General features: G+C 41.6%; 1 protein-coding gene across 1 annotated transcript in view; it reads right to left on the minus strand.

The window, feature by feature from the left end:
- LOC125462067 (hexokinase HKDC1-like) overlaps positions 1–14,645 on the minus strand; it is a 98,964-nt gene that overhangs the window by 16,414 nt on the left and 67,905 nt on the right. Inside the window, exons 12-14 of the mRNA XM_048551550.2 lie at positions 7,739–7,834; positions 7,555–7,654; positions 94–277 (exon numbers count right to left, since the gene is read on the minus strand). Coding sequence (XP_048407507.1) covers positions 94–277; positions 7,555–7,654; positions 7,739–7,834 — 380 coding nt within the window. The remainder of the gene's footprint in view (positions 1–93; positions 278–7,554; positions 7,655–7,738; positions 7,835–14,645) is intronic.

Genomic DNA, 14,645 nt, shown 5'->3' on the forward strand with positions numbered 1-14,645 from the left:
CATCGACCACTCACACGCTGGCAATGGTAACTTCAGATGAGGAAAAGAAGAAACTTGCAATGAAAAGCAATGCTATACTATACATTAACTAACTTTTGATGTCCCATATTTAATGAATTGATGTCCACCAATTTGTCAAAGGTAGTTCTGATGTTATCTAAGCATCCGTCATCACCAAATGCTCCCCACTCGGTGTTGATGCACATCCTCCCTTCTTTTCCTTTCACTGTTTCAATGTTTCTCATTTCTTCCATGTAGCAGAGGTTGCAGCCAGTTCCTGTTGTATAACAAATAAACCAGAGAAGAAGTTCATAACATGGATTAAAAAATTATCTTTTTCTCCTTCTTCACCTGCTGAAGATGTGGAATTTAGGATATGGGAGCAATCCAACTGACTGTTCTCCAAGGTTGAGCCTAGACTAATATTCATTGATTCATTGGAAAAATGTGTCAACAGAGCCACCAATTTGCGTTGGCGAATATTATGAACATCAGAAATAGAAATAGGAGCAGGAGTGGACCATAGAGCTCGGTCTAGCCTATTCCATCATTTAATGCAATCTCGGCTGATCTGCAATTTCAACTCCATTTTCCTGCACTCTCCCTGTCTAGTGGGAGTACATTTATATTCCTGGGTTCAAAGATGGGGAACAAATGCTAGCCTTATTAGTAACACACATGTCTTATAAAAGGATTGTTACAACTACTTTGGAAAGTGCACTGAATATTGTCCCTACTACACCTGGGTTTGCCACAAAAGTCAATGATTTATTAAAGTATTCAAAGTCTCTAAGTTACCTTTTTGATGCCCTCAGGTTTAAAGAAACACTGACTATATTCCTGTAATTAACAAGAACTACTGTGTGTTACAAATACAAAAGTCCTAGCCACCAGGAAACAAAACTATTAACTGTCAAATTTAATGCTACTGGTTGAATCTTTAACCTACTTTTAAAACTCTTACACACACATATACGTAAACACAGAGAAGTAAAATCAAATTGGTTAGATGGGTAAAGGATAAAACACTAGGGAAACACCAGCCTACAGGATTTAATGAGATTTTCCTTTTGCTTCCCAAGACCTTCTTTTCTCCAGTCTCCTTTCTGGATTCTTTCACTTCTTTGCAAAAGGCTCAGGGTGCTTGGGATACTAAGTACGATGTTTCTTAGTTCAAGGCAACAGTCGACAGCAACTGTTGGGAGAAAACAACAGGGTTGTTTCATGCCTTGGTTACTTTTATTGCAGAGACTTATAGAATCGGTTCCTTCAATTTTGTCCCTCTGCATCGTAAAAATTAAGCTGTTCACCTGCTAGGGGTCAGTCAGAGAATTGTCAAGCTGATGACCTCTAGCAATCCCAACTTATCATAATTGTAAAACCAATCAGTAATTTGTTGTTTGCTGAATCTCACTCTGCATACACACCCCAGTGCCATTTTGTTTTATCACTGCTCCCCAGCTACTTGCAAACCAGCAGCATAACCACGACTCTGAATGATTTCCAGTAATATTTTTTATTAAGTGCAGCAATTCCTTCCACAGCCCTTGATTTTAAAATGGTTCTTTTCCTATTTTAACCTACAATCAAACATGAAGAAAAATAAAGAGATATGGTTGTTACAGAATAAAGAAATAAAAGAGAAACAGAGTTAACACTTCAAGTGTAAAATGATTCTTCTTTAGAAAGAGTTCACCTTGGAATGTTAATTGTTACAATGCTGCCTGACTCCCTGGGTTTTGTATTTTAAGCATTTGCAGGACTTGCTTTTAGGCTTTGCTTTTATTTTTTGTTGCACTCCGTCCAGGCCAAATATATCCTTCCTTCAGAAACTACACCCAACACCCTGACTGTGACCACACCAATATGTTGGAAATTTTAGGAAAACTACTTTATTCTTATACATCAGCTTCCCTGTAACAAATTTCTTGATGGATCTGCGCGTTAACTTTCTACAATTCATGTTCATGCATGAGGACACCCAGTTCACTCTGAATACATTTTTCAGTCTTTCACTATTTAATGATTTTTATTTCACCTTTGCTACCACTAACTGCATACTTCACCACATTGTATTCTATCCACATATTCTAGCCGACTCAACCTTTTTCATATTCTCTTCTTCATGACTTATTCTGGTAAATCTGGTGAAATGAGGAGAAATTTCTTTACCCAAAGTGTGGTGAGCCTTTGGAGTTCTGTGCCACAAAAAGCAGTTGAGGCCAAAATTTTATAGTTTTCAAGAAGGCATTAGATACAGTTCTTCAAAGTAAAAGGAAGATAGGGTATTGGCGCGAAGTGGGAACAGGGTGTTGGGTTGGATGATCAGCCATGTTCGTATTGAATGATGAAGCAGATTTGAACGGTTGAATGATTTATTTCTATTTTCTATGTTTCTGTGTTCTATATTTCTTCATTAACTTTGCATTGTCAATAGATTTGAATATGTTATACACAGACACATTATCTAATTCATTAATGTAGAAATAATTGTTCAGTTGTACATGATTTAAACATTACTAAAAAGAGACTTGAAGTAGAATATTCTCAATTTGCACTCATCTGGACTGAAATGCAAAAACTCCAACATTAGAGGTAAGCAATGATTTGTATGGCATAAGGGGGAGTGATTTTTGCTGGACTACTCTTATCATAGAAATGTAATAGTAACTGTCAACTGTTGTAGCTAACTGTTTAAATTCAAACCAGGCAGAACAAGCTCAAGACGCTGTTCAATACATTTTTATGGGAATTTACATCTGGGATTGACATCCTCCATGGGCCTTTATTCAGCCAAAAAGTTGCAGTGTTTGGAGAACACTATGTAAAGAACGGGCAAAAATGATCCAATGTAGGTTCTACCACATGAAATAAATCATAATGTGAGCCTGACAGATAATCTTAAAGTAGTTTCCAGGGCAGTTCTTAGCACAGTGAAGATTATATAGTATATGTTCTCCAGCAGCACAATCACATATCATGTGGAAACTATGTTGTGCATTTTGCACACATGGGCTTATTGAGCACAGTCAACACTCTAATGACCTCTAGGAATAAGAACAAGGAGCAGGAGTAGGCCATCTGGCCCCTCAAGCCTGCCCCGCCATTTAATAAGATCATGGCTGATCTTTTTGAGACTCAGCTCCACTTACTCGTTCACTCACCATAACCCTTAATTCCTTTACTGTTCAAAAACCTATCTAGCCTTGCCTTAAAAACATTCAGCGAGGTAGCTTCAACTGCTTCACTGGGCAGGGAATTCCACAGATTCACAACCCTTCGGGTGAAGAGGTTCCTCCTGACCTCAGTCCTACAAAGAAACCAATTATGAGGACAGATTGAAGAAGATGGGGCTGTTCCCCTTGGACAGATGACTGAGAAGAGTTTTGATAGAGGTTTTCAAGATGATGAATGTGCTGAATACAGTTGACAGGGAGAAGCTATTCCTGCTTGTAAAAGAGAAAGGAATGAACAATAGGACATAGAACAATACAGCGCACAACAGGCCCTTCGGCCCTCAATGTTGCGCCAACCTGTGAACTAATCTAAGCCCATCTCCCTACACTATCCCATCGTCATCCACATGCTTATCCAGGGACTGTTTAAATGCTCCTAATGTGGCTGAGTTAACTCCATTGGCAGGCAACGCATTCCACGCCTTTACCACTCTCTGAGTAAAGAACCTGCCTCTGACATCTGTCTCAAATCTATCACCCCTCAATTTGAAGCAATGCCCCTCGTACAAGCTGACGTCATCATCCTCGGAAAAAGACTCTCACTGTCCACCCTATCTAATCCTCTGATCATCTTGTATGTCTCTATTAACTCCCCTCTTAGCCTTCTTCTCTCCAATGAGAACAGACCCAAGCCCCTCAGCATTCCTTCATAAAACCTTCACTCCAGACCAGGCAACATCCTGGTAAATCTCCTCTGCACCCTTTCCAATGCTTCCACATCCTTCCTGTAATGGGGCAACCAGAACTGTACGCAACATTCCAAGTGAGGAATGAGGTATAAATTCAAAGTGGGGTGAAAGGGGAAGGCAATGGTCTAGTGGTATTATTGCTGGACTGTTGATCCAGAGACCCAGATAACATTCTGGGGATCTGGGTTTGAATCCCACCACAGTAGATGGCGGAATTTGAATTCAATAAATATCTGGAATTAAGAATTTAATGATGAATTGTCATCGTCATTGTCGATTGTCAGATAAACCAGATAATCTGATTCACTTATGCCCTTTAGGGAAGGAAACTGCCATCCTTACCTGGTCTGGCTGACATGTCACTCCAGGCCCACAGCAATGTGGTTGACTCTTAACAGCCTTCTGGGCAATTAGGGATGTGCAATAAATGTTGCCTGGTCAGCATTGCCCTCATCCCATGAATAAATAAAGGAAAAATAAAGAAGCAAAAGGTAATGTGAGGAAATAAACTTTTTCACACAGAAAGAAGTTAGGGTAATGGATATACTCCTAGAAATGCAATGGGGGCAGCTTCAACTAAGGCTTTCAAGAGGGTGTTGGGTGATAATTGGGTAGAAATGGTGTGTGGGAAAGCAGCAGATTGACACAAGGTAAATGAACTGGCCAAATGGCCTCCTTCTGAAACATAACAATTATGGGATTCTGTGATCTAACCAAGGTTCAATACAAGTTGAGTGTCATTTCCCTTTTCTTTAAATTCTCGCATTCTAGAAATGAAACCTAGATTTTTTTTATGGCTTTGCTAACCTGTAGTGCAACATTTTGAGACTGATATATTTTTACCCCTTTGTTCCCCTCCTCCACTTAGACTAGCATATTCCAAGTAATCGGTAGTCTTCCTCTTCTTCCTACCAAAATGTAATACTTCACATTTCTTAGTTTTAGACTTCATTTGTCACATATTTGCCCATTCTGAATATTTAATAATGCTCTCCTATAATTGTAGTCATCATCAGTACTGTCCATAACTACCTCCACACCACCCCTGAAATGTTTCTATTATCCGTGAACTTAGAAATTGTGATCTTGACTTCAAAGCCTAAATGGTTAATGTAAATTATGAATAGCAGTGGCCCCAGCTGCTGAATCTGGTCAAACACTCTTTCCACCCTCTGGCACTCTCATCATCCAATGCCCCGATCACTCACCTGCTCTGAGACTTGAACATTCCTCCAATAGCTCTTTCAAGACTCACCTAATCATTTCGTTACACATTCCAACTTGCATCCAATCCCAAGATCAGTCACTCTCCTCTCACTCAATATTTCAGTCCCTCATTCCAAGACTAGCCTAATCCCCTGATTGCTCACACAGATAGCCCTAGCAACTCCAATCACTCACTCCCAAATTTGGCAATTTTTTTAAGACTGAACAATCGAACATTCACCCACTTTGACATTTACCTGTACTCGATCACTTGCTTAAAGTCAAACCCACAGATTTGTCACTCAATTCGAGACCCACCCCATCCCCAGCCACTCACTCTGACTTTCACTGATTGATTCTCTGCTGGTCACTTGACACAAGACCTATTTAACTCCCTTACCCATTTGACTCACTCAGGTTCTTCCATTGCCTACTCACTCACTCAATGATGCTTTCAACTTCTCTATCACTCATTCAAGATCCACCTTCTTCCTAGTAACTCACTCCATGATTCATCCAAAACCCTATTATTCTCTCCAAGTCTAAGTCAATCTGCTGATCATCTTCTCTGGGATTCACCCAATGCCTCAATCACTAACCCTGGTGTCACCAAATCACCCACCCCCAGTGATCACCCACTCACTGTATGGTAAACTTTTTCTCCAATCACTTGACCACTTCCTCTAAGAGTCATCTGATCCCCAAAACTCCTGATCTCAGATCTCAGAATCAGGGATCTGATGACTTCCTGATCATTCATTCCAAGAATTAGCTGACAATAATTCTAGGACTATTCTGATTCAGTGATCACTTATTTGGAGACACAGATGATGTTCTGGTCAATCATTCTGTCCCATTCCGATCCCTAAATCACTCACTCTGAACTTGTCCAATTCACAATCACTCAATTTAAGGTCTACTCCAATCCCAGTAACTCACTGACTCGTTGACTCACCCCATTTCTGATCAGTCTGAGATGCAAAGATTTCACAATACGCTCGCTCCAAGTCTCAGCGACATCCTGATCACAATTCCAGAAGTGAGGTGATTCCCCTTGACATTAAGGCTACATTTGACACAAGTGTATCATTAAGGATTTGTAGTAAAACCAAAATCAGTAGAATAAGGGGAAAACTCTTTACTGGTTAGAAAAAAAACCCAGCACAAAGGAAGATGGCTGTGGCTGTTAGAGGACAATCATCACAGCTCCGATACATCTCTCAGGGTACTGTCTGAGGCCATACCATAATCAGCTGCTTCATCAATGACCTTTCCTCTTTCATAAAGTCAGAAATCGGGATGCTTGTGGCTGATTAGACAATTAGACATACACACTTTCCTTGGATGGATGGCATAGTGGCTCAGTGGTTAGCACTGCTGCCTCACATCATCAAGCACATGGATTTGATTCCACCTTCAGGCAACTGTCTGTGTGGAGTTTACACATTCTCCCTGGGTCTGTATGGGCTTCTGCTGGGTGCTCCAGTTTCCCCTCTCAGTCCAAAGATGTGCAAATTAGATAGATTAGCTATGGCAAATTACCTGTAGCGTCCAGGGGTGTGTAGGTTGGGTGGATTGGCCCTGGCCATGGGAGGTGCAAGGTTGCAAGGAATGGAGAGCGGGATGGATCTGGGTGGGATGTTCTTTGGAGGGGTGGTGTGGGCAGGTTGGTCTGTTTCTGCACTGTACGGATTCTATGATATGATTCTAAGAGTTGGACAATATCCAGCTTTGATGATCTACAAGCTACAAATCAGGTGTATGATGGAATGTCATCCACTTTCCTGAATGAGTGCAGCTCCAACAACTTTCAAAGCTTGACATCACCTGGGATAAAGCAGCCCATTTGACTGGAACCATATTCACAGACATTCACTCCCTCCACCACTGATGCCCAGTAGCAACAGTGTGTACCATCTACATCTACAAGATGTATTGCAAAAATTCATCAAGACTCCTGAGACAATGCTTTCCAAACCCATGACCATTACCATTTAGAAGGACAAGGGCAGCAGATACTTGGGAACATTATGCCCTGCAAATTCTCTTCTAAGCAACTCACCAGCCTGACTTGGAAATACATTGCTGTTCCTTCAATGTCCCTGGGTCAAAATCTGCATACTCCCTCTGTAATAGAGCTGTGGTGGCCCTGCATTATTTAAATGCACCCATATGGACTGCAGCATTTTAAGAAGGCAGCTCACCTCCACATTCTCAGAGCAATTAGGAATAGAAAAAACTTCGGGCCAAGAAAACAATGCCCACATCCCCTGAATGAATAAAAAGAGATGATATGATGACTGTGGTCCAGAATTACTGTTTCTGCAGTATTGCCTAATGAAACCCATCACAGCCAAAGGATAGCAGTGTATGTGGAAATAAATTTATGTACTGCACAAAGTTCCAAACTAGAACAATCCTACCTGCAATCATTCCAATTTCACAATTGGGGTGGTCATATGCACAAGACATCATAGTTCCCACAGTGTCATTCAGAAGTGCCACAATGTCTAACTTCAACTCCTAGAAGCATCAAAACAGAAATCATGACATGTTACAGTAATCAGCAGATTTTCTGCTCACTAAATTGTTTCCTGTAATACTTACTCCATTTCTTGTAATAGCTTCCTTCAATAGAGAAACAACATCCTGTCCTTCCACACCAGTGGCACTGAAGCCTTTGGTCCAATTAATAAGAATGCCCTAAAATCACAATATATTCATTTAACAAAATGTCTGTGGGTATATAAGAATAAAATAAACATGTCTGTGTAAAATATCAATGATGCTGTACCACACTGGAATGTAGGGATACAGTAATCTAATATCACCTTAGGAGGTGGAAAATGCCTGTGCATTATTTATAAATGAGATCATAAGACATTGGAGCCGAAGCAGGTACTTGAGCTGATCAAGTCTGCTCTGTCATTCAGTGAGATCACGGCTGATTTGATAATCCTCATTTCCACCTCAGTGCCCTTTTCCAATAACCTTTGGTTCCCTTACTGAATAAAAATCTATTTAGCTCAGACAATGGCATGGTACTGAGAGGTTAGCACTACTGCTGCATGGTGTCAGTGAACTGGGTTCAATTTCAGCCTCAGGCAACTGTCTGTGTGGAGTTTGTACATTCTCCCCCTGTCAGTGTCTGTTTTCTCTGGGTGGTCTGGTTTTGATCTATGGTCCAAAGATATGCAGGTTAGATGGATTGGCCAAGCTAAATTGCATACTGTCCAGAAATGTGTAGGTTAGGTGGATTAGCTGTGGGAAAGCAGGGAGCCGTGGGCAATGCAGGATTACAGAGCCAGGATAGGAGGCAAGTCTGGGCAGGATGCTCTTTGAAGAGTCGGTGTGGACTTGTTGGGCTGAATGGTCTGTTTGTGCACTGTAGGGATTTTATGATCCTCAAAACACTTAACAATGCAATCCCTACAACCATCTGTGGCAAAGAATTCTATAATTACTTGTATTTTTGTCTCCTTCCTTTTTTGAAGGGTGTTTAATTTGCAGTTCTCTAGCCGCCTGGGACTTTTCTAGAATCTAACGATTCTTGTTACGTTACTACCATTGCACCCACAATCTCTGTATCTACTTCCTTAATTATCCTAGGATGCAGCCCATCATGTCCAGAGGACTCAGTGGCCTTTAGCCGCACTGGTTTCCCTAGTAGTTTTTCTCTCGGGGAAGTTATTGTTTATCTTCTCCTCTCTTTTGTCTCTTGATTATTTAGTATTTTTGGAATGCTGTTAGTGTGTTCTACCAAGAAGACTCGTGCAAAGTGTTTATTCTACTCTGTCATTTCCTACTTCCCTGTTATTTGCCTGACTCATAATCTACAAGGCCGTAAGGAGCAGAAATTAGGCCATTTGGCCCATCAGGTTTGCTCCACCATTCAATCATGGCTGAAAAGTTCCTCAACCCCATTCTCCCGCTTTCTCCCCTTAACCCTTGATCCCCTTGATAATCAATAACCTATCTATCTCAGTCTTAAATGTACTCAATGACCTGGCCTTCACAAGCTTCTGTGGCAATGAATTCCATAGATTCACCACTCTATGACTGTTTCTCCTTATCTCCGTTCTGAAAGGTCTTCCCTTTACTCTCAGGTCCTAGTCTCTCCTACAAATGAAAACATCTTCCCAACATCCACTGTGTCCAGGCTATTCAGTATTCTGTAAGTTTTAATTAGATCCCCCTCCCTCCCCGCCGGCATCCTTCTAAGATCCAATGAGTACAGTCCTAGAGTCCTTAAACGTTCCTCATATGTTAGGCTTCTCATTCTGGTGACCATTTTCGTGAACCTCTTCTGAACGTGCACTAGGGCCAGTACATCCTTCCTGAGATATGGGGCCCAAAACTGCACACAATACTCCAAATGTGGCCTGACCAGATCCTTATAAAGCCTCAGTAGTACATCCCAGTTCTTATATTCAAGTCCTCTCAAAATATCTCATTTGCCTTCCTGACTACTGACGCAACCTGCAAGTTTACCTTGACAGAATCCTGGACTAGAACTCCCAAGTCTCTTTGCACTTCAGACTTCTGAATTTTCTTCCCATTTGGAAAATAGTCCATGCTTTTATTCTTTTACCAAAGTGTATGACCTCACACTTTCCCACGTTGTACTCCATCTGCCATTTCTTTGCCCGCTCTCCCAACCTGTCAGAATCCTTCTGCAGCCTCCCCACCTCCTCCATACTACCTGTCCCTCTACCTATCTTTGTATCATCTGCAAACTTAGCCAGAATGCCCACAGTTCCCCCATCTAGATCATTAATGTACAAAATGAAAGGTTGTGGTGCCAACACTGACCCTTGTGGAACACCGCTTGTCACCAGCTGCCATCCTGAGAAAGACCCTTTATTCTCACTCTCTGCTTTCTGCCAGATACCAATCTTCTATCCATGCTAGCACCTTGCCTCTGACACCATGGGCCCTTATCTTACTCAGCAGCCTCCTGTGTGGCACCTTGTCAAAAGCCTTCTTGAAGTCCAGGCGGATAACATCCATTGGGTCCCCTTGGTCTATCCTGCTCGTTACTTCCTCAAAGACTTCTAGCAGATTTGTCAGACATGATCTCTCCTTGATGAAGCTATGCTGACTTTGCCCTATTTCACTACACACTTCCAAATATCCGGAAATCTCATCCTTTACAATGGACTCCAAAATCTTACAGAAACTGAATGCTAAATCTGACCATTTTATATTCATTGCTTCCAATAGGATCTTTCACTCTGAGACCATTTATTAGCCGGCCTCACTGCATGTTACCAGATCCCTGCTTGGATCCTTGAACAATACATGTTGTTCGAGGAATTTGTACCAATACACCCATGTTTTCTTCCCTGTGGCTACCACTGTCAATATCACATCACCCGATCTATATAAAAATCAAAGGCACTCATAATTAATGTCCACTGCATTCACTGCTCACAATATGGCCTCCTTGACATTGGGGAAATGAAGCATAGACTGGGAGACCGCTTCATAGAACACATACGTTCTGTTCCCAAAAATGACTTTGAGCTACTTCAACACACCACCCTGTTTCCTGGCCAACAGCTCTGTCTCAGGTTTGCCATAGTGCTCTGCCGAAGCTGAGTGCAAGTTGGAAGAACAGCAGCTCATTTTTCATTTGGGAACCCTGCAGCCTTCTGGACCCATTATTGAGTTCAATAATTTAAGAGCTTGAGCTCTCTCATGTCCTTACCTCAGTCCTCACACACCAGACCTTGTTACTGCACACAACCCATTGTTAGCCATGAACAGTCCCCATTAATAGCTAGTCACCCTCCTGGCTAAGTTGTTATGCATTACTTTGTCCAACTGTTCTTTCGTCTCTTTGGGCTTTATCCTCGCCTATTGTTTACTCCCTATCCCCTCCCCCAACCCTATCTTCTGCATATAAACCAACATATTCTGAGCTACCATCAGTTCTGAGGAAGAGTCACTGAACCCAAAATGTTAACTCTGGGTTCTCTCCACAGATGCTGCCAGACCTGCTGATCCTTTTCAGCATTTGCTGTTTTTGGTCATAATTAATGTATTGTCTGTTTTGCATACCTTGATTATCTCTTGATTGTTTTTCTCTGTCCTACTTTATAGTTCCTGTTAAGAGGCCTATACACTACTCCACCAGTGATTTCTCTTGTAAGCTTTTTTGCCTCTACCCAAATGGATTCTACATCTTCTGATCCCAGTTCATTTTTTGCTACTGCATTTACTCCATCTTACACTAACTAAGTAACCCCACCACCCTTTGCTTCCTGCCTATCCTTTGGAAAGTTCACACACTCTTGAATATTCAGCTCCTAGTTTTGATCTCCTTTAAATCATTTCGTCATAATGGCCGTAAAATCATACCATTAACCTCTATATTGCTAATTAATTTATTTTGTTGCATCTACTATGAGCAGATAAGTAAAAAGGCAGTAGTTTTGCCTTTTTGCCACATTTTTTCTCTTTAACCCTATTTAACAAGCACAGTGAAAAGCTTTGTGTATGAGCTGTACAGGTGGATCATAGTGAACAAGGATATACAGATCATAAAGACTTAGGTGGAAGTATACAGGTTACATTGCACATGGCCTGCCTCAGGTGAGATCAAACCTGAGCTACCATCAGTTCTGAGGAAGAGTCACTGAACCCAAAATGTTAACTCTGGGTTCTCTCCACAGATGCTGCCAGACCTGCTGGCATTATTTGAGGCTACAGAGTCCATGCATCAGTCTAAACGGCCAGTAAAAAAAGTTGTTCCTGAACCTGTTGGTGTGTATGTTCAGTCTTCTGTATCTTCTGTCTGACAGAAGAGGCTGTAGGAGATCATGACTGGGATGCTGTGAGTCTTTGATGATGTTTGCAGCCTTTCCCCTGCAGTGAACTGTATAAGCAGAGTTCACGGATGGAAGGTTGGCTTCCATGATGGCTTGGGCTGTGCACACCACCTTCTGTAGTTTCTTACGGTCCTGGGCAGAGCAGTTGCCTTACCAGGCCATTACACACTGGGACAGTAAGGTTTCAGTTGTGCATTTGTAGAATTTGGTAATTTAATGAATTTTAAAAGCCTCTCTGCAGCTCCAACATTTGATTCACCAGGACACTGCTCCCAGCATTGTTCAAATGCTGTCCATCCCACCAGAACAGCTCTTATCTATTCCATTCCAGGTGCCAATGCACCATGAACATTTCTCCAGCACCAAGTCATGCATTTATGTCCTCGACTTTATTTGTCCCTATGCCAATTTTTCACTTGGAAAGGTTGTGCTGAAAATAAACAGCTTCTTCTCCTGAAGCAGAACAGAAATCAATTCCTGAGGCTCAAAAAAATTTGAAACCACTTTCCCTTCCTGCGGCGAAGTCCATTGCGCACCGACCACCACACAGTCCTAGCAGAGCAAGGTCTTTGCAACGATTGGAGACCAGGTACCACTGCATGAGCTGGGAGTAACATACACATACACTCTCACACATTCTGTGGGCAGCAAGTGTTGTTGTGGTATTTTCGCTGGACCAGCAATCCAGAACCCTAGGCCAGTGTTCCCCATGGCAGATGATGAAACTGGAATTCAGTAAAAATCTGGATGAGAGAGCTAACTTAATGGTGACCACTGTTGATTGTTGCAAAAACCCACCTTGTTCACTAGCATCCCTTAAGGAAGGAAATCCACTGTCCTTGCTTGGTCTTGGTGTGACTCCAGGTCCACACAAATGTGTTTGACCCCATAGGGAAATAAATACTGGCCTAGCCAATGATGCCCGCATCCTCAGAATGTATACCTCTGAAATACACACCTGTTGTTGCTCCTAACCCACAACACGGCTCGTATCCTGGGACCCCTCAGTCACGTTTGCTGGTGTCAAAGCAAGAGTATTTAACCATCAATCAGCCGCTGTAAGATTAGCAAAGACTCATTGCTCCCATAGCAGCAGGCTGATGGGCAGTCAGTTCCTCTCCTTCTGCTGATACTAATATTTAATCAGTTTTAAACTCAGGATATCCAGGCTCTCTAATGGCCACAGTATCTCTCCTTCTGGTGGCCTTGTTCTCTATCCTGTTTTGATCCACATCCTTCTCACTCTCTCTCTCTCTCTTCTATCTCTGTCTCTCTCTCTCTCTCTCGTTCTCCAAGGTTAAATCCTTGAAATTAATGGAGCAATGGCAGTGTTGCAATGAAAGGGTAAAAAGCAAAGAGTAATGATGGAGGGTTGTTTCTCAGTTTGAAACATGTAATAGATAGGAGCTTCTCCAAGGATCAGTGTTGGACCTGTTCTCCTTTTATATGTAAAAAAAAATAGATATAGATGACTTAAAATTCAGCAATGTGGTAAATAGAGAATATGATAGAAAAAATGCAGAAGAAGTGAAGTGATTGATTTTAAAAGGAAAATTAAGGAGAGACAGAAACATTACATCATAAGGGAGACCATTCCATATGCCTACACAGCTATCCAATGAAAATTAGAACTTATTGCCATTTTCATGTCTTTTCCCCATACCTTTGTATGTTGCTTCTATTTAGATCACCCAATATTCTCTTGAATGCCTTAATTAAACCTGCTTCTACCATTCTTTCAGATAGTGGATGCAAGACCTGAACCACTCATTGTGCAATAAAACAGGCAGGTACTGTGTGAAAGGGTACAGCAGGAGAGATCTAGAATTTTAGAATCCCAACAGTGTGGAAACAGGCCCTTTGGCCCAACAAGTCCACATCAACCCTCAGAGCATCCCACCCAGACTCATCCCCTGAACACCATGGGCAATTTAACATAGCCAATCCACCTAGTTTGCACATTTTTGGATTGTGGGACGAAACCAGGAGACCCAGAGGAAACTTACGCAGACATGGGGAAAACGTGCACACTGCACACAGGCAGTCACCTGAGGGTGGAATTGAACCCGGATCTCTGCTGCTGTGAGGCAGCAGTGCTAACCACTGAGCCACCGTGCCACGCCTCATATCAGCAATAAAGATCAAATGGATAAAGATATCTTAAGTGAGAAGCTCATGGAATGTTTTCAGCTTAGTTTCTTAGCGTGTTCTGGATCTGAACAGAAAGTAGGCTATACTAGAATTAAATTAAGTGCATTACAAGGGCACAAAGCAGAACTGGCTAAAGTGAATCAGCAAATTAGCTTGAAAGATAGGCTGGTAGAGATGCAGTAGTAGATGTTAAAGGGGATATTTCAGAATATTCCAGTAAAAAATATTCCAAAGGACAAACCCCCTCACTCACTGTGAACTAGAAAGTTTAAGGATGGGATCAAATTTAAAAGGCATACAATCTTGCAAAGCTGAGTGACCAATCAGAAGATTGGACATATACAAAAGTGCAAATAATGACCAAAATATTAAGGATGGAACCATTAGTATGAAAGAAAATTGGACAAATATAAAAAGTGGAAGTTTCTCTAAGAACTTAAAGGGAAAAGTTGTGATTGTTGCTACTATAGAAAGTCTGACTGAAGCATTAATAATGGAAAATAAGAAAATGTCATAGTAATTTAACAGGT

The sequence above is a fragment of the Stegostoma tigrinum genome, chromosome 20, assembly GCF_030684315.1.
Source record: "Stegostoma tigrinum isolate sSteTig4 chromosome 20, sSteTig4.hap1, whole genome shotgun sequence".
Classification (NCBI taxonomy): domain Eukaryota; kingdom Metazoa; phylum Chordata; class Chondrichthyes; order Orectolobiformes; family Stegostomatidae; genus Stegostoma; species Stegostoma tigrinum.